The sequence below is a fragment of the Paramisgurnus dabryanus genome, chromosome 4 (genome assembly GCF_030506205.2).
Source record: "Paramisgurnus dabryanus chromosome 4, PD_genome_1.1, whole genome shotgun sequence".
Lineage (NCBI taxonomy): Eukaryota > Metazoa > Chordata > Actinopteri > Cypriniformes > Cobitidae > Paramisgurnus > Paramisgurnus dabryanus.
Window position 1 is genome coordinate 5,195,163 of NC_133340.1, and position 20,751 is coordinate 5,215,913.

The 20,751-nt window shown below is 37.0% G+C and overlaps 1 protein-coding gene across 2 annotated transcripts in view; it reads right to left on the reverse strand.

The window, feature by feature from the left end:
* Window positions 1-20,751, reverse strand: part of rnf24 (ring finger protein 24) — a 34,833-nt gene that overhangs the window by 12,117 nt on the left and 1,965 nt on the right. The window contains exons 2-3 of one of the 2 annotated variants that reach the window (XM_065265477.2): window positions 18,259-18,312; window positions 3,998-4,147 (exon numbers count right to left, since the gene is read on the reverse strand). In XM_065265477.2, coding sequence (XP_065121549.1) covers window positions 3,998-4,147; window positions 18,259-18,275 — 167 coding nt within the window. In that variant the 5' untranslated portion in view covers window positions 18,276-18,312. The remainder of the gene's footprint in view (window positions 1-3,997; window positions 4,148-18,258; window positions 18,313-20,751) is intronic. The other variant, XM_065265478.2, reaches the window with a different exon arrangement.

Genomic DNA, 20,751 nt, shown 5'->3' on the forward strand with positions numbered 1-20,751 from the left:
GTGTATTTGTTCCGAATCACGACGACCTTCACATGTCTACTCGATCTCACGACGCACTCGTCTTTCACATAATGAATCTCCACGGGGCCGCACGACTCTCCAATCTGGCGGCCCTAGATTCAGGATACAATGTTCCTGATAAAATGTTGACGAATAAACATGTCAACACACATACAGTCTCAACTTAAAAAAGCATCATTTGGACACCGTAATGTCTAATGCAACTGTTAAATGCCATAAAAAAGTTGCGTCTAAGCGCTCTGCCCTCTTATTGTTTCAAGCGAAGGTAAAGTTAAAAATAGCTGTGAGAATGTAGCTATGTGAATAGGTGCTATTCTGGTACTTGCTGAATTTGCGAATGCTTTCATTTTCATTTTGCATTGCTCTTGTGCAGCATTAATATTTCCATTTTTAAATGTGCAGTGGTATTTGGATATTTATGGCACACTTAAACAATGTATGATGTCATTGCATAGATAACCAAATGTTATCACCAGGTGGTGTTTGCAAACAATCTAATCTTTTAGTCACTTCCACAAATGCTTTAAATCAACTGGACCTTAGATTATTTTAGTACAGTGTATTTTTACAGGTTTAGTACATTACAATAACAAAATGTCTTACTAATATTTGCCAAAAGTATACATGTTTTATTTGAAAAGTGTGCCAAGTTTATCTTGGTGTCTTTATGTGTCTTCCAGTGCCTTACTGTATATCATACAGGGGTGTAGCAATACACAAAATTCAAGGTTCGGTACGTACCTCACATTTTATGTCATGATTCGGTTCCGTTTTGGTACAGTTAGGAAGATGAAATGCAAATCATAAAATGTTTGCTGTTTACTATTAAACATTCTAAACAGTTATTATATATTAAAAACTGTTTACATATTTTCAACACAATTTTGAAAAAAAGACCTACTTGGTTTAAAAATTAGTTTAATGAGAGAATGGAAATTACAAAAAAGCTATGTCAACTTGCTACTGTAAATAAAACCTTGCAGTGTTTGTCCCGCCTCCAGGGTTTCCTGATTGGTCCACTGTTCTTAAACTTTTATTGATGAGCTGTGGTGCATTTAAAAGTATTTTTTTTTAACTTGACGCGACATCTGCGAACATTACACATCTGCTTAGTGTTAAGCGTGTGTTCACATACAAAAACTAAACAAAAGTTGCGCAGCGAATTGAAAAAAAAAAATTTGCCGTTGGCTGCCGTGCTATACATGCTTACAGTCTGCTACTTTATTTTCCTTGTGGGAACTCAGACTTGAAATATGTTCTGCACGTAAAACAAGCCTACTGTTAACTTATGTTAACTCTTTCCCTGCCATTGACAAGCTAACTCGTCAATTAAGAGAAAATGCTTCCCTGCCAATTACAAGTTTTTCCGGCAATTCGTAATATCGCTAATATCAACCAGTTGGCTGGTGGATACGCAACTTAAGCAAATTATAAAACCTGTACGTATCCCCCTAGGGCAAACAGCTCAAACTCAATGTTTTGAGGATCAATCTGATCTCTGAACTCCTTCACAAAGAAAACTATTAATTGTATCAGCTATTTATTTTGCTCAAAATTTGGTATTTTTGAAGAAACCCACCCATATTGGAGAGGTGATAAGAAGAAAACAAATAAAGGTAGGATGAAACTGTTTTTTTTTTTTAAAGCAAAGGATCTGTTCCTTGTATATATTTTTAAAGAAGAACATTTTCTGGAAGGCATTAAACTTTTGTGAAAATCATATAAAATATGATTTAAAAAAAAAACGCTGGCAGGTAAAGAGTTAAACATTGCATTCGGTACACGTGGACCAAACCGAATATCCTGTACAGAAATTATTCGGTAAGCGTGCCGCACAAGCCCTGAAAAGTGAAGCCAAAATGTCTCGATCGCCCTCTAGTGTCTGGTCCCAGTAAAGGTCATAAGCCCCACATCCCCATGTTATTCAATGGGACTTGGGACCAACTAAACAATTTAATTACAGTTCTATTATATTTTTTCCGAAGCTGGTTTCTGTCATTTACTGTAGTTTTTATCACGCTGATGTAAATTCAAGTGTTTGTTTTTAGGTAGTTATTTAATGCCATAAAAACGGTGGAGTCACGTCATGATTGACGGCTGTGATATCCGCATTCTGCGGGGGCCTTGGTTTCACGGCTTTACTTCCTGCTCACTACTGTGCAGGACTGGTCCCGAAATCACTACTGCGCAGACTCAAGACACAAGATGTCAGCGCCGTATCAGGACACTGACGGCTTCCCTTTTCACCAATGGAAGAGCAAATGGGCGTCGTCCATCTTTTTTTACAGTCTATGTTCGGTACGAATAAATGTACTGTTACACCCCTAATATCATGGTATAATTTGTTTAAGGATTCTATTATTGATGCTTTCTAGGATGTATTTGATGTATTGTATTGAAAGGCACCTTTACTGTATTATTGTTATTATTTTAATTATGTGACAACTTTAATAAAAACATGCCACTTTGTTTAAAACTCTGTAAGCTTTACATTATTACAGTGAAACATTGTAAGTGTCTTACACACTTTAATAGTGTAAATACATTTTGGGCCATAGGTCTAACTTTGTAATGGGGAAGACGTTCTGCATTTTTGTAATTTCCAACTAACTGGTAAAACTTTCTTATTTATTAATGTTAAAATACAAAAAATCTATTAATACAACTTTGACTATACAGTAAGGGGGAGGTAAAGTCAAAACTTGTATCAAGTGGTAATGGTTAGGATGAATTTGGATGAGAGTTGTTGGTTCTCACCGTCTTAAGATGTAAGATATGCTACACAATTGCACAGTGGGGCTATGTTCTGACCTCAAGGCAATGTGGTCAGTTTGGTTGTTTATCATTACTGGGGTTTTTGACACTAGACAGGTTAATCAATGTCCTGTTTTGTAACAGAAGCAGCTGCTGTAGCGTTCATGCAATCTATAAAGGAAGTTGATGACAAAACCGCTTCCTCGAGGATGCAAATAACTGGTTTGTCATTGTGTAAGTAAAGCAAACTGCTTTGAGTCATGTAATTGTGAAACTACAACGCTTTACGTGCATCTAAATTGAAACTACTTGACATCTTTAAGCAGCGGGAGCTTGTAATTGTGGTTTATATATGTGTGTATATATTATCAAGTCAGTGGTTCTCCTAGCTTTTCCAAACTGTGCTGTTTGATCTTCTCACTCTTCATGAGAAGCTTTGTTAATGTATCAAACACAAACACACACAAAATAAACACATGTAACAAAACCGGGAGTCAAAAAATATTCATGGTCTTCTTTTGAAATGCCATACAATTGCCTTGTTTTCCAGAATGTTTTAGATTTGGATAGATGTGTTAATACATTGGCTAGGCTTGTTTGTTGCTAACTTCTAAAAAATTGTCAAAAGATAAAATAATTACTTAAATCCGCAGCAGAAAGTAAAATGTTTTCTGTAGCAACCTTTCATGTATTAAAAGAAATATATAAATGCAATATTTAATGTGGAATTCAATGAAGTTGCTCATTTATCTCCATTTCCTTATTGAGCAACTAATTAAGGTACGGTCTTGAAATTTCAAAGTTGGTTTAGTCTTCAAATTGAAAATGATAAAAGCTGCCTCATGTGGTATGGACACGGTACGAAGATGAAAGAAAACTTTCCCTCTCCTCCACCATCTGTCGGCTTTCCTCTATCCTCTCACAGGAGTCTTTAAACTCCCATCCATTTTGTACTTTTCACTTCAAGCACAGTGCATGAAACATTTGGTTAAATTAACCAAATGAGACCTGGGATTCGAACCTCTGCCAGATGAGCTATAAGCAAACAGCAAATCCAAGCTAAACTATGATATTTGTTTCTTGCAAACCAATCGGTGTTGTTTCAACTAACCATGATGTGAGATACTGTTCAGCAAATTATGACATAACGAGGATAAAAAGCAAATGTATGGCATTTCCAAGTCTTTTAAGCCGCACAGATATTAGAGCGAGGTGGTCTTACCGAATCAGATAGCAGCAGAAGAGAAGGCTGAGGATGAAGACGAAAATGGCCGTCCCAAAGACAACAATGTAGATGTTCAAAGGAAGGTTCTGGAACCCTATATTCGGCATCCTGAAACTGTAATGCTGTAAATCTGAGGTCATGGATAACCTGGAGAGACGGACAGCGAGACAAGAGGAAAGGGGTGGGTTGGGACGAAAATGAGAGAGAGGGAGAAAAACAAAGAGTGATTCATCGATCACAAAACGAAACGCCAGTGAAGACCAAGTGCCCATTAGTGCAGTAATCTATCATAGTAATCTATCATTCCTCTGCCAGCTCAACCTCAAGAGGTTTGATAAATTTTGCCAATGCACATCCTGGCGAATGCTCTCCTCAGTATGATTACAATCTTATACACAACTGGGCATCATTTCTGGAGCGTTTCCACAACAACTGCTCGTGTACCCAACAGACCAATGAATAAACTCATTAATGCATTATGCAGTGCACATAATATTCCAGAAGAGAGAGTTTGAGAACATTGGTCCTGCTGGAGCTATTAAGTAATACCCACACTGTCTGTCTGTGGGAAATTAGTGTTAACTAATGTACTAGCATTCCGTGCAGCTTTCATTTGGTCCCTTCTGAGCGTTTTTTTAAATGTGTAAAATGTATTAAAGAGTGAAGAAATACTCAAACTAAAACATCACTGAAATGATTAACATCATTTATATAGTCTAACCTTTCTTGCAAAAACCATAAGAAAAAGCTTATAGCCCATCAGTTTATGGCCCCAAAATGTATTCTAGTGCAAATTTAATTTTTAATCCATGAAAAGATGTGAGGCAGATATTATTCTGAACAGACACACATTTTGTTAAATACTAATATAAAGAATTTAATATATGAACAACGGAAATCATTAGAAAGTCCCTGCCATGATGCAGAAAGCAAGCCTTGAAAAAAAAAGTAATCTTTTTTTGAGAAACCCTTGCATCTTGTAATACCACAGTTTACTAGGGATGCACCGATATCGGGTATCGGCCTCGATACCACATTTTCTAAAGTACTCGTTAAAAGTCCCCCAATACCAGGGATCGATACCGCGGTCTGAGAAATGTCTATGTTTGAGCGGCGTGTAAGGGGTTAATGCCTCTTGTGTTGTCCAAAGAGGCAGAGTTTACAACAAACTGGAAAACTAGTCTCTTGTTTTTTTGTTAAATTATATGACTAAAGCTGTTACCTGTCAATTTAAATCATGGTTTTTATGAAGTACTCGGTATCGGCAAGTACTGAAATGCAAGTACTCGTACTTGTATTCCAAAAAAGTGGTATCGGTGCATCCCTACAGTTTACAAACTTTATAGTCATGCTAGACTTTCAGCATGCAAATTTTCTACACAGACCCTTTCGTACGTGGGCAGCAACTGGAAATGACATCATGCACTAAAGTTTTGCTTTGTATTTCCACATCATGGACTTTGACGTGCTTGCACTGATTTTACTGTAAGAAATAAGATTGTGCAATGCTGATTTGTTTTTAGTTTGTCTTCCAACTAAAAAAGAAATTCTGTGACATTTAGATCATCTATAGGTCACATGTCTTTACGATACGAATTAACAGGTCAGGGTTCGCCAAACTTGAACTTTGCATGAACTTGCATTCTCATCTTTATGAATGGAAGTCAATGGAATGAAAAGTCACTTGTGACTGCGACTTTTTTATGTTGTAAACAATAGAAAATGTTCACTTTAACACACTTGAACATTAAGTGCATATCTGTGTATTATGACAGTCAATTTATTTAACTTATTTAACTAATTTTCTGTTTGTATAAGAGCTTTATTATAAGTTACATACTCTATTAACAAAAATCTACTTATAAAAATCTAATTACTGTAATATTGTTATCTTATTATATTATCTGAACCATAGCTATTCATTGTCAGAATTCATGTCATGGGCATAGTCATCAAACTTTTGATTACCCAGTGCATGTTTAAGTATAGCACAACTAGTTTACCTTGTACTGTAGCTTACATTTAAAATAGCAAGCCCCAGTATGCACACAACAATAGCATTTCTAGTCAATGAACTCCTCCTCATCAGTAACTTCCCCATCATCCAATCCTTTATCTCTGAATGTGAAATACTCCATTATAACTTTGTTAAGAGCCCTCACATCACCAGGATTAGAGGTGAGCAGGATCATTTAAGTGCAACAACTACTTTAAACTCTGTTGTTCTCAGATAGTTCACGATAACGGTGTATAAAAATATTTTGAATGCCTTCGTTTGTACAGGACTGGTGGGAAGTGCATTCAGGGCTTTACTGCCCGACAGGATCTTGTCTGGACATGCCTTTAGTAGATAAGACTAATAGCTCATGTGAGACTGAGGAAGAGTCAGAAAGTAACTGTGTGTGATGTAACATATACATCTGGGTGTTACCCAATATACTTTGCTCTCCCTCTCATTCTTTGAAGCTTCATTTTCATTTTCCTTGAAGCTTTTTCCTTTCTGTCCTCCTGGCCAAGTATGAATGTGTGACACATTGTAAAATTTACACAGAGATACTTACTGACCAGTTCCACTAAAATATTTTTACTTTCTATTTCTATTTCGGCCCGACACTGCTAATCTATACCCATGCAAAGCTTTGAACCGTTGACTGTAAACATCCAAACAGAAGATCAATAACCAACTGCTTTCACACATGCTGTTATCTCAATAACAACACTCCTGATGAACTGATATGTACTGGTAAACAGCACTGAATGTTTTCTTGGCAATGTTGGAAGGGTTAGTGTCCATGCCATCTTTTTGCCCCTGGCTGTTAAAACCACTCCTTTAGCCATGAAAACATGGGCGGTGTATGGTTATCCATCCCTAATTTACGTCACACATTCCTTCTAAACAAATGTACTGACATTTTGACATCCTCTGACACAAATATAAACATTGTACGCACTCAAAACACACAAAAGACACATGCTAACATGGCTTGGGAAACCTCCACAAGTATGGAAGTAATCTGGAAACACACGCATATTGAAAGATTAACTATCATAGCATAAGATGCAACTAGCTTTATTCAAATCTAAACCTAAGTATTGGTCACATGATTTATGGGTAGGATTGTATGGTGTACGGCAGTGGTCTCCAACATTGTACCCACGAGGACCAGGGTGCCCGCATGGTGTCTGTGAGTGGCCCACCAAAGCACATTCTATTAATAGCCTGAATATTGCAGCCCAGTCTCACGAAATTTCGTTATATAGTCACGTATTTTTTTGATTCTTTTTTCGTGCTATTATCACAAAATTTCGTGTTTTTTCGTAATCGTATAACGAATTCCTGTTTTCGTGTGATTATCACGTATTGGTTACTCAACTGTTTTGTCCTATTTTCTTACCATTGTCGCTTCGGTTTAGGGTTAGATTTACATAAAATGACATCCCTAACCAAACCCAACTCTAACCCTAACGCCAGGCGACATATAAAAAAGTAAATCAGAAAAAATAGTATAAACCAATATATAAAGTGACATTCTAATGCAAGCACCAAATCTAACCCTAAACCGAAGCGACAATGGTTTAAAAATAGGAAAAAGCAGTTGAGTAACCAATACGTGATAATCACACGAAAACAGGAATTCGTTATACGATCACGATAATAGCACGAAAAAAGAATAAAAAAAATACGTGACTATATCACGAAACTTTGTGAGACTGGGTAGGAATATTGATACTGATTTATTTAATATTTATTAGGGATCTTCCAATCAGGATTTTTGCAGCCGATACCGATTACTGATTTGTTGTCTTCGTGATCTGCCGATATCAATTCCGATTTTTTTTTTAAGCTGAAAAAATTCTCTAATTGCAGCCGCATTTAGGATCCCTATGATGACAAAAGTAAACGTGAAAGATCGGTAAATAAATTCGGCAAATTTAGCAACCACCGATCGAGTCATTTAATACCATTATCGGAGCATCCCTAATATTTATTTATTTATTTTATCTTTTATGTATGTTAACATTTTAAACAATGATAAAACGTATCAACAAGTAAAATAAAATCAACAAGTAAGACCAAAAAGTTTTGAGTAGACGATATATAAAAAAGGAGCCCCCCAGATCGTTTTATCCATTGTGGTGGCCCTTGCAAGTTGCTCACCAAAAGGTTGAAGACCCCTGGTGTAGTGGTTTAAGCATGGGAATGGTTATCAAAAGATTGATGGTTTGAGTCCAGGGTGAATACATTTCATTAACTGGTTTCTGATATACTATGCAAGTTTTATTTGAAGACTAATGCATTTAAATTGGCAGTATATTTCATCAATAAAAACATCACCAGTATTATTGACATGACTTGTATTTTGCATTAAAGTATGTAAATAACCAAAGTTGTTTTTTGTTTCATTTTGTTTATTTGGTTTACTTTCGGTTTCATTCTTGGTATGAAAACTTTCACACACTTTGCATGTATGTGAATAAGTTACCTTAAGCAAACAAATAAAGAAAAAAAATGTAAGGTTCTCAGTATAAGCCAATTAAATTTGTATTAAATACTGCACGTTTCACTTTGTTTGTAATAAAACAGATTTCTTAAGTGTTCAGACACTTAAGTTTTAATGCTCTAAGCTGTTGTTCTTTGGTATAAACCCAGTCCAGCAGAGAAGATGCATTCAGACACAACTGGCTCCTCAACGGTGTTAGAGAAATTAATCAATAGCGTTATTGACTTCATAATCACAGGTAATTAAGTAACAGATTGATAACCGACCCAGCTATGCCAAGAAAATACCAATTTACAGCATGATGGCCATTTCAGCAATTTAAAATTACAGTTTACAATTTAATATCATGGTTATGACACAATTCCTTATTTGTTATGACATAATTTATTCTGTTAGGGGGTTTGCCCAAGTGTGTTACTTGAGAAGTAGACATCATTCCTTCCTTCCTGTCTCATGCATGATGGACATTGGACAGACCACAGTAGGACATTTATGTAACTTTTCTGAACTTATGGGTATTTCCTACCAAAGAGTCTAAAACTTTTGAAAGTACCTGTCCATCTATTAATGGGAAGAGATGAACAATAATCAGAGCTTTCAAAAGTCACAGTGAAGACACTGTGGATAAATTACAAGACTTAAGGAACGGCATGTATAGAGGCCTGACAGTTTTCCTCCCCACCTTCAGTAGATCCTCAAAGTAGAGTTAGACAAGAGATCTGCCATATCAAATGTGTCCTGGCTCACTATAAATAAAGGTCCAACTACAAAGGTGTTTTGAGGTGTCCATCAGGCCACTGGTACCAGCCAAAAAGGTGGCAAGTGAAATAAGCAGCTTCTTTCTTTTGATCTTCTGTACCACAGGGTGCCAGACCTTTTCCCTTTGCCCATTCTAAGGCCCTCAATAGTGTTTTTTACATCCCAAAAAAGAAACTAAAATGTTGTCATCATTTACTTCCCCTCATGTTGTTCTTAACCTGTATGAGTTTATTTCTTTTGTTGAACACAAAAGAAGATATTTTAATAAATGATGATAGGCACACATTAAATGTATCCATAGTAGGAAAAGCAAATGCTATGGAAGTCAAAGGGTACCGTCAACTTGTTGGAGCTGGGTTGGAACTAAAGTCTGCAATACGGTGGCTCACAAAAGCAGGGTAGGGTTCGAGACAGAAACACTTGCTTATTTACAATGTTTTACGTTTTGCAATACTTCATGCACTGAGAGGGGTTATAAAAAGCAAACCTTCATTCTTTAAAAAGACTTAGGAATAAACACATGCATTGACGTATCGTAAACCATGCACTCTTAAGCAGTTAAGCTCAATTTGTTTTATTGAAACACAGGGACCAATTACCAACAGCAAACCATTATCTAGTCTAGTGCACTTTTCACTACATACTTTGTTTCCTTTTCTATTTTTGTAAAAGTGGAGCACTTGAATGATAATAAAGCACATAATGTTGATGCACAGACAGAGAATCTATCTATCCATTTATCTGAATTTTGTCAAACATCAATGCACATCATTTTAGTACCTCAAAAGGGTTATAATTAAGTAATAAGTTTGTACCCCAATAACTGCCCTATTGCTCTTTCTGTCTTTGCAATATTACATAACAAGATCACAGGCCATTATGCCAACTTTAATGTATGTATTAGCTAAACTCAATCACAGTTCCAGATTATTTACGCTTTGATAAGAATAAAACAAACCTTGGCATTCGAGATAACAAAGGAAAATCTATATTAACCTTTAACAACCTTGCCTATGGCAGAACCCACCAGCAGAGTTTATACTACATACATTGAATTCTCTCAACTAAAGTCAACGCAGGCCTCGTGTCAGAAATGAAACCCATCAATCAGAATGACCTCTTTAACCTCGTGTGGTCTTCATTAATCACAGCAGATGACAGTGAGCCCTTAGCCAGAGGTATTATACACAGTGAGGCTTTCAACACATCAACATTTTTCTTGGAAAAACTTACGTAAGTTATGCAAAACTTGTGTTTTTGTGTCATGGTTGAGAACGGGACAGCGCCAGGTAAGTAATAGCCCAATATACTTTCAATACACTAAGGGCCAGATTAACTAAACAGGGCAAATTAGCGTGAGAGCACAATTTTAAAAAAGCACAGATGGGAGTGATAATATCTGCGGGTTATTTACTAAAAAGGCGCAAATTGAATAACACATGCAGGCCCAACAGCTGATTTACATAATGAGCAATGCAATCTGCTAAGTGCAGCGCAAATTAGTGCAGGTTCGCAAATAAGCAAAGCTGATGAGTTTCGGGTGATTTAAACATCTGTAATGCACTTCATGTGTTCAGCACCACAGCTAAAGAAGCCATAGTACACTGAAAAGAACTGGAGGACAAAACATTGAAACACTTGCTATTGTGTGATTTCTAGTGATTCCTCTTTTATTTCATCCAGCAAAAAACAACATGGCTTGGCAAACAATATTTTTGAATAATATGTTCCTCTGGCAATCCAAATAAACTCTTATGTGTGGGAAAAATCCTCTGCCTTGTCCTGTCTCTGCCAAGCCTCCTATTATCAGCTACACTTGCAGCTGTTACAGGTGCAAAAGTGCAGGCGTTTTGGCATTAAATAATGGCACAAATACCAGTTATATTACACGTGCAAACATTAGTAAATCACATAGCGTGAATCATTTAAATATTCTCCTTTCATAAACGTTGCGTCTGAAAGGTAAACTCCTAGAAATACATATGCAATACGGTAAGTCGCAAACAAAAATTTCAGCGCTAGTTATTCACTGTACGTCTTTGGTAAATCCCGACAGTCGTTATTTGACGCCCCATTCAGACAGCCAGCGATGTTATCGCTGTGTGTCGCCTGTCTCTTTCAATGAGGCGTTTCTAAATCTGCTTGTCATAAACAAATGAGTACCATCCACTCCAGTAACTGTCGAGAGAAGGATGACGTGAACTCCACTGCTTCGTTCTCATTGGTAGTCGCTCCCAAAACATTTGCATAAAGTTAAACTTTTCTAAACTTTCTCGCATCGCAGACGCGCCCATACGGTCGCCAACGGACACTTTCGCTCGAGCCGCCGGAGGATTTTATTTAAATAAATAGGATCGCGTCGCTCTGCTACTGCTGGTCGCTGGCTGTCTGAATGGGGCGTTACCCCAAAATTATGGATTGCGCTGGCGCAAGCTGTTCAATCTGGCCTTAAATATGCAAACTTGCAGTCCTGCTGTTGTACATAAACAAGCAATCCTGCACTACTGAAGCAGTGAAAATATCAATATTGAATGGGGAGATCGAGATAACTTTAAACTTCTGTGTCATTAAACTAAGTTTCACAAGTCAACCTAAAGATCAATTATTTGCATTGGTAATGATGCCCCACCCCACTGATTACCCCGCAGTTAATAGAGTACTCGTTTTTTAGACCTATGGATTTATCGAAATGAAAAAATTACATACATGCACATCCCTACTTTATAAAATGCACACCCACGGTCGTGCCACATTGCCACATTGGGTGTGCAATTCAATGGCTCGTCGTCAATTACTCCTTACATGTTTAACAAACTTTAACCAACTTGGTGTTTTTTTAACTGTTGCTCTGCCATGACAGTGTTGACCTGAAGTAAGAAACGGATCATATCAGTAAACAATTTACATGCAAGCCAACTATTATATGTAATGAAAAGCCTTTAATATATACAAGACATCTTGGATGTTGACTGACCCAAGAAAAATTTCAAAGTCTGTTACCGGTAAATTAAAAAACTTTTCTGATGTTATAAAGCAGAACCTGGTTTATTCCAGAATCTTTCACTTTCCTTTTCTCTTTCTTGTTCATCCTTTTCTCTGTTCCTGCTCTAAGTATATGTCTATAACAACATGCTGACATTTCCCATCATGTTTGAATTTGTACATGAGTCATACCTCACCTGACACTCAACACAGATCCAAAAGGAAGTATTTATTGCAGCAAATAGAGCTATAATTGCATACTCTGTGTTCAAGCCTGATTGCTTAAGTGTTTGCATAGCCAATCGTGTTGTGAAAGTCACTGAAGCAGACCATCAGCACACAACCTGTATATGGCCTATCACAAGTTGTCTGGCAACACTGACCCAGTGGCACACTTTTAATGCACATATATTTCTTGCATCTGGTAATAGGCACCTGTAAATGGACTCCGATTTCCAAAATCCAACACAATCGGATGGTAATTTGTAACTATTTTACCAGATGGCTAATTCTTATGAATTTCTATGAACTTATTTGAAAGTTATCCCTTGTTACTCCCCCCACCATCATGGGCAAAACTGAATGTATTTACTTTGGCAACACACACCTATTGAGCAGCAAATGTCTGCACCTAAACATTATCAGTTGATCGTTCACCTTTAATAACTATTTACATTTCAAACATGATCAGAGTGGTGTTGTGATGTATACAAAGGTATTATCATGAAAATGGTGAAATATATGGACAGCTGTCAGTAAATAGAGGCATAAATCCAGTGATGTTTTGAGGCAGATATCGAGGTAAAAGTGTGAACTGCTGAGTCCTTTAAAACAGGAACATGATGTGACAGTTTATTTGAATATCACTGGTCACACTGGTTTTGTCTTCTCTTATTCATGTTTAGAGAAAGCTGTCTGTTTGCACTCTTTCGCAACATCGTCCCCAGCCAATTTCCAGCAACTTGTGGTGAGCCCCTGCAGCAGAACAAAGGCTGCTGTCTCAGTCTGAAATGGAAATTTCCACTGAGCCTTGAGCCCGGGTTATCCCAGTTGCATGTTTGATATTACAACAAAACTATGGGGCCTCAATCTTTGTAAGGAGAGTGATGCTGGTCTTGACAGTTTCAGTTTCAGACTGGATCGTAAATACACGGTCACAAGTCTACTATCACGGCCTACATTTAGTTTTTCATTACACCTGATTATGCTGTCTGTCACTGTAGAAGAAATTCACTAAAATTGCAGCGCTTATAACAAAGCTGTTCAGCCAAGGCATATAAGATAGCATCAGATGGTAACTGTCTGAATATGAAGAGCTCAGATGCAAAAGCTGCTAAATGCCACGTCTAGCAAAGATTAGATAATGATATTGACTGATTGCTCTCGGGACATATTATATGTAATAAAATATTTCACGTATAATCTGCTTAATCCCACCCTTAAGATGCATTCAGACTAGCCGTAGCAGAGCAACACGATATCTTGCGACTTCTGGCGACCAGAGCATCAGTGACCAGGCATGTCTAGTCATGCGACAAAGTTGAGAAAAGATTAACTTTATGCAAATTATGAGCTACTTTCGATAGCAACTACCAATGAGAGCGAAGCATTGGAGTTTACGTCATCCATCTCTCGTCAGTTACCTGAGTGGACGGTTATGACAACCAGATTAAGACACGCCTCCTACGACCTCTTTGAAAGAGACGGGCGACACACAGCAAAAAAATCGCTGATAAAGTAATTGCACCTTTAGGCAACTCAGAAAGAATCCCACAATGCCACAATGATTTTTCAGCAAAGTCCTCTAAGTGCACAAAATAAGAATTGCCGCATGTATGTCAATGTGCATTGGTTTTTAACCCAATTTAAGGAACTTTACCAAATATATTTGCATATTGACCGAATTAAGTCTTTACCTTTATTCAGAAAGGACAGTGAAGAGTAATTAGAGACTTCTTTAGATTTTTGCATGTAGAGGGTTTTGCAGCGAAAGGCATCCAAATGTGTTAAATACCAATTAAATAACTAGAGAGACATTTGTAAAAATAAGGCAATTCATTTACTAATTAATAACCTTTTTATTGCCATTAAAGTGAAATTATTAAACCTAAACACAAGAGCCTAAAAAAAATGCTAATTTACAAGAAATGATGTCACTTGGAGGGTTTTGCATCTGAGTTCTTCATATATTTCAACAAAAAATCCATAACTACATTAAAATTGTATCTTTCTACAGATGCAGAATTAATATTTAGAAAGAATAATCATCTAAATAATTGTTGTTTTCTCAAACATTCATCCAATAAAACTTCAATGGTGGCATCTATCATGTAATACATGGATTAGCTCCCATTTATATTTATTATTAGACTATAAGAGAACACATCCCTTGAAGTTGTTGTTGAATAGTTGCTGTTTAATGTTGTAAATGAGATGTCTTTACTGATCTCTAGGTGCAGTCGGTAGATGTTTCAAGCTTGTAAATCAAATTCAGCCCTATTGAACTTAATCATATGAAATCAGAGGCATTTCTTATCATTTAAATAATTTCTAGTACTGCAAAGAATAATCAAATATTAATATAAAGGATAAATTCCTTTATGCAGCTGTTTAAACTCAGTGGGTTCAAAGGTTTGGCTGCTACAGGCCGTACATTATGAAGTCAAATTTACAACAAGATACAACTACAACTAGATGCATAAGAACGATATCGCTGGTATCACTTTCAGAGCGCTTTTTTTAACTGATGAACGATAAAGCATACTGCCGAATGGACTGATGCTGATCAGATTTTTGCTGATGTCCTCTTTCACGAGGTTCAGCATGCTCTGATATTGACTCAGAACAGATCAGCTATTGCTCCTCTCATGCTGAGTACATGCTGGCTCCTAATACTGATCTGTCATTGCTGTATGATGGTGGGAATCCTAGATTTATATCCTGTCTTGTAAGCTTTAACAGTAACATAAGATGTCACAAACAAGCTTCAGAAGTGACAACAGCAGCTGTTGCCCCCCGTTTACCCTATCAGCCTGCATTACTCAATGGCTTTCCCCTCACAAACCATACTCAGACTTCATCACTCATAAACAACTGGGTTTACTTTTCATCTTCCCTCTCTGTTCCTCCTCTATAAACATGCACACACAGTAAAACTAGAGATAAGAAATATCAGTTTCTATGCCTACAAGATTAGGAATGCTAAAATGACCCAGGGTGATTTTCTCATATTTTAATGAGTCTATAAAATACCATCAAATAACAGAAATGCAATAGCATCAGTTTGTTAAATTGACCCATAAGCTGTTAGTGTAAGACAAAGCCCACCAATCATTTTCTAATGTTCTTAAAGGATAATTCCGGTATTTAACACTTTGGGTCTCATTTCTGGTTTGTTTTGGATGAACTACAGTGATGGACACAGAAATTTTGACAATGGGTCGTGTCTTGAGTTTTTGACTTGTTTAGAAGCGTCTCTTGACTGCTTCAGAATGGAAGTCAATGGCCATGCACAAACATGTCATTAAAACAACACTTAACGTTCATTTTTAAAACTGTGCTACTCACCGAGTGGTTCGTGGTGTTCGTTGATGATTAAAAACAAGTTGTGAAGCGAAATACAGTTTCTGTCATGTTTTATTTGGCATTTTGTAAAATTCCATTGATCTCTCTTGTAAGACTCATTGCTCGCTGATATATCACTCCGCCACTGGGAAACAGAAAAGGGTCAGTTTACATGTGGTTGTAGTTTTTTCGCTCGGTTTCTCTCAGAAGAAAATTTTCCCATATTTGTAGGGCTGGACCAGAATATTTGAATATTTGTTCCGTGGGTTGACATTCGAGTTTCAGTTTTGAGACTCGAAAATATATATATTAATATTTCACAGCGTTAATGCAGAGCTTTTGCCAAGCAGGAAGTGCGCTTCACGCTCCCGCTCTATAGGTGGCGCAGAGAGACCAACATCCATAGCCAACAGCCACCAAACGCCACCAGTGGAAGAGATCGCCTCGAACGGGAAGCGCGCTTCCTGCTTTGGCATTCATGCTAATAGTGTTGTAAATAACGTCCAGTTTCTTGCAAAAACTGATTGATTTGCTTCACAAGACGTCAATATGTCACACGGAGTTGTGGGGGATTACTGTTGTATTGGATATATATGCTTTAGCTCTTAAAGTGTGCGGATCGGTTGACTTGCATGACAGAGCACTGGGGTTTCTGCAAATATCTTCTTTATTGTTCTGCTGATGAAAAAACATATTGGATGGTGTGAGTGTTATAAATAAACTTAATTTGGAAAGTATGCTACCGTTTTATTACAGTTTGTTGAACTTCGTCCATTTATTTTCGTTGTTTTATTTAAATAGCCTACCCTTTACATTGTCAGTAATTACTGTGCTGTTAATTTCTGATACGGGAGTGTTTGTTTGTTAGAAAAAAATGTAAGGCTACCTTATTAAAAGTGCTCTTGTGTTTTGTTTCACTAATGCTGTTCTCGCAGGACGCGTGACAGGCATGCCGAGTGTGCTAACGCTTCAGACTCAAATATAGAGCGGAAGTATATATGCGGTTGTGAGGTATCTGAAAAAATAGTTCCACTATAGCAAATAACACGGATTGAAATCATACATTGCGCCAATATATTTGTTTTTAATCATCAACGAACACCATGAACTGCTCGCTGAGTAGCACAGTTTTGAAAATGAACGTTAAGTGTTGTTTTAATGACATGTTTGTGCATGGTCATTGACTTCCATTCTGAAGCAGTCAAGAGACGCTTCTAAACGAGTCAAAAACTCAAGACACGACCCATTGTCAAAATTTCTGTGTCCATCACTGTAGTTCGTCCAAAACAAACCAGAAATGAGACTCAAAGTGTTAAATACCGGAATTATCCTTTAAATTATGATAACACACACACACATCCTACAAGATTACTGGAATTGGACAACAGTTCACACTTGGTTGATTACCAAAAATGTTTCCTCTGCCTTGTGTTAGTTTAGTCAATATATGTGACCCGGCAAACCAACCCAAATTAGTTTTTTTGTGATTTACTGTTTTCTATATAAAATCATTATACATACTGTAATGTACAGAACAATATAAACTTGATATATTTAACATTGAATGAGTAATAGTGTGTTCACACCAGCCGTGGTAAAGGCGGCGAAAGTGCGCTAATCGCGCGTAGTTGGACGCTTGAACATTTTGAGTTTACTCGCTTGATTCGTGCGTGAAAGCCGCGCGCGAAACTTTAGTCATTCAAGACATTCACGCTGAAATTCACGTCATGGGAGGGGCTTTAGTTTAGGAAGAGCATTACTGAAAAAAGTGAATCTCTGGCCACTGTTTGGGTCACAAACCACATTTATACAAAACCATTTTTCTTTTTTTTTTCTTTTAGATCATGATTTAATTCGTGCGGAACGCGCCGCAGGATGCCTAATCGCGACTTTGCATTGACTTAACATGTAAATCACTCGTGCTTGCCGCCTCTACCGCGTCTGGTGTGAACGCCCAGTAAGGTAATGTCAAAGATTAAAATCCAATGTTAATTCAATGACTTAAATCAAACTTTGATGCTATAGTTGTTAATGAGATTTAAAACTTTGAGACTTTTGATTATAATATTTTATAGACAGGGTCACATATATTGCACAATTTGATTTCACAATTTATCAATCAATTTTGAATTTTATAAATAATCAATATATTATATAAATATTGGGTAAATGTAGGCATAAATCTCAGTTTATTAACTCAGTTTCACATTCAGAGGCCACAGCCACCTCAATTTCTAGTTATTTGTGTCTGCATTGACTACTAGGAAAAATCAATATTATTCAAACATTAATGTTGAGGATTTTAGCTTTGTCTAAGCTTAGTGATCAAAAACACATAAGAATTTTACTATTTAAAAATGTGAAGAATCGCGATAACTGCCCATCTAACATGAAAATCATGAAAATAATATTTTGTGTTTGTGAGAAGTAAGTTTGTGCTCTAACACTTACACTGGCAGATATATCATCTCTGTGGATGTTAGACAGGATTCAGAATTCAGGAGCCTGCAAAACATGATGACTAATTCACGTCTGTGTTATTTAAAACTTATATAAAATCTTACTTTTTTCACATCAAAGAAAAGGGGAACAAACATGCAAATCCAGCTACTGAAAAATTGTCACCTTATAAAAAACATCACTAACCAGGATGTTCGTCTCTACAAAATATTTTTTTACCTGAATAAAAGAATTTCCGGTCTTTTCAAGTAAGGAATACAATTTAAATAGTCTTGCAAGTAACTAAACTTACCACAAATGACTCATGAGTCATGTCAGGCTATAATGTAGAACTATTGTGCATTGCATATGACTCAGGTTCAACAGCTCATTTGCATGTTAAGTTGCCTCAAATTAACATTAGCCAAGTGTGCATTTATGTAAGTTATAAGCATACATACAAGCATTTTTTATTGATTAAAAAGCAAAAACTCCACAAATAACAGCTTTAGATTTACCTCACATATATTTAAATGCAGTGTGAATGCAAATTAGAGCAGGGTCAATTATTTATGAATAAACTGTTGTTAGTAGCGAGCTATCAGTAAATGTTCATAGTCTTTGAGTACAGCTTCGCATAAGGTCACACCGTTGACCCTTTCACCATAGGGAACTGTTCCTTTTATTGTCTGACTGCCAGGCAGCCTGGATAGCAAAAGGCAGACTGACATCTCTGGACATTAAGCACAAAACAAGTCCCTGGTTGATATTTTTTACTATACCAGCAAGCAATTTTGTCTAAAACAATGCAAAATTTGGGCTGTCATTGAAAATAATAGACGTTTAACCATAGCCCAAGAATAGACGATGCCTATTTGTTTAGAACATGTAAAAGAAATGAGGCAAAAACCTGGAACAAGTGTTGACTTTTCTTACATGGTGGAAAATATTACTTTTCCAAGTTATTTTGGCAAAAATGGCATGTAACCAAATTCAAGGATATTAAGGGTAGAAGTTTGTTACTCATAGCCGGGCTATATTGGGTCAATAGTTAGTCTCGGTTTTTGCTCGCTGGGTATTAGATGCTGATCAACCAACTAGACTGAAAATTTGTATGCTCAAATTTGTATGATTTCAAGCTCAGGGTTCTACACAAAAGACTTGACCTGCCACTTGATGACGCGAGACAGAATCCATTAAAGTAAATTCATTCATTTCTTGTGAGGACAAATAAAAAAAATGCTACACCATACACCATAAAAATGTTTGTCAGTTAATCTGACGGGTCATGATTTTTAGGTCTGTTCTAATTGGGTTTAAAGAAACCATATGGATCAATTTAAATGTCCCATGTATGTGTTGATATAAAATACATGCTGTACTGCATCACTACTTGATCCAATGTAAACTTTTGTCATCTGAAGCAAACCAAGTTAACAAAATTATAAGTCATAAATCTATTTTAATTTGACTACATAAAGGAATAGCTGACCTAAAAATGAAAATACTCCCATCAAAGCAGAAAAATGTGTGGATAACCATAAACCCAGCTAATGTGTAGTTATAGTTTAAAAAGTTATGAAAGATGTGTGTGCTTTTGGAGCTTTTACAAGTTGGAGATCATTCAATTGCATTAAAAAACCAAGAAGAGACAGAGTAGGTGCGAGGGGCAAAAACTAACGCTGGGTTAGCTCTAACACGAACTGTTTACATTGTTGCACAAGGTTGAGCGTTTTGTTTTTCCGGTATTTTTTTCACCCTGCCAAAAAAACGATCTCCCGCTAACGTTAGCGTAATTCTTGTCGTTGTTTTAAATAGGCTCCACACTAGGCTTGCCGCGATAGTCGGTGAAATGGTGATTACCGGTGCTTCAGCCTCTCACCGGTTAGATCACTTGCCCACCACGACACGGTCTTTCACCGTTGTTTTGATATTTTTGTGTAATTAAATAATTTAGTTTCGTTAGAGAGAGCAAACACTTACAACTGAATGTGTCTCCTGCCTGAATTCAGCGAAGCTGAAAGCGCGTCACGTCACAGAGCAGCCGCAGGTGTCAGATTTCATTTATTTCTGTCAGAGTTTGCGAGGCGAGCTGACTGACCAGATGATGACAGAAGCCGCGTGCTTACTCGTTTTTGTTTTAATATACATATATGATGTTTAATATAAGCGAGATCGTTTTGTTGTTGTGTTTTTCATCAAGAAAAATATTAAACCCATCATTCAAGCAGCGGTTTAATGGATAAGTAGCCGGTTGCTCTGCTTGGGACTGGCGGGTTCTGTGAGAATTACCTGCGCACATTGACTCAAGCACTTAAGTAAACCAGCTGTTGCACTCGCATTGCACGCAAATTCATACGTGATTTAACACAGCTTACGCAAGTGCTGCATTTAAACAGTTGCATAATTCAAAAGTGAAAGTAAAATGTGCACGTCTGCATGCGCATTTATAAGCCCCTCTCACCCGGTGATACCGGGATCACAGAGTTTGTGACGCGCCGATTA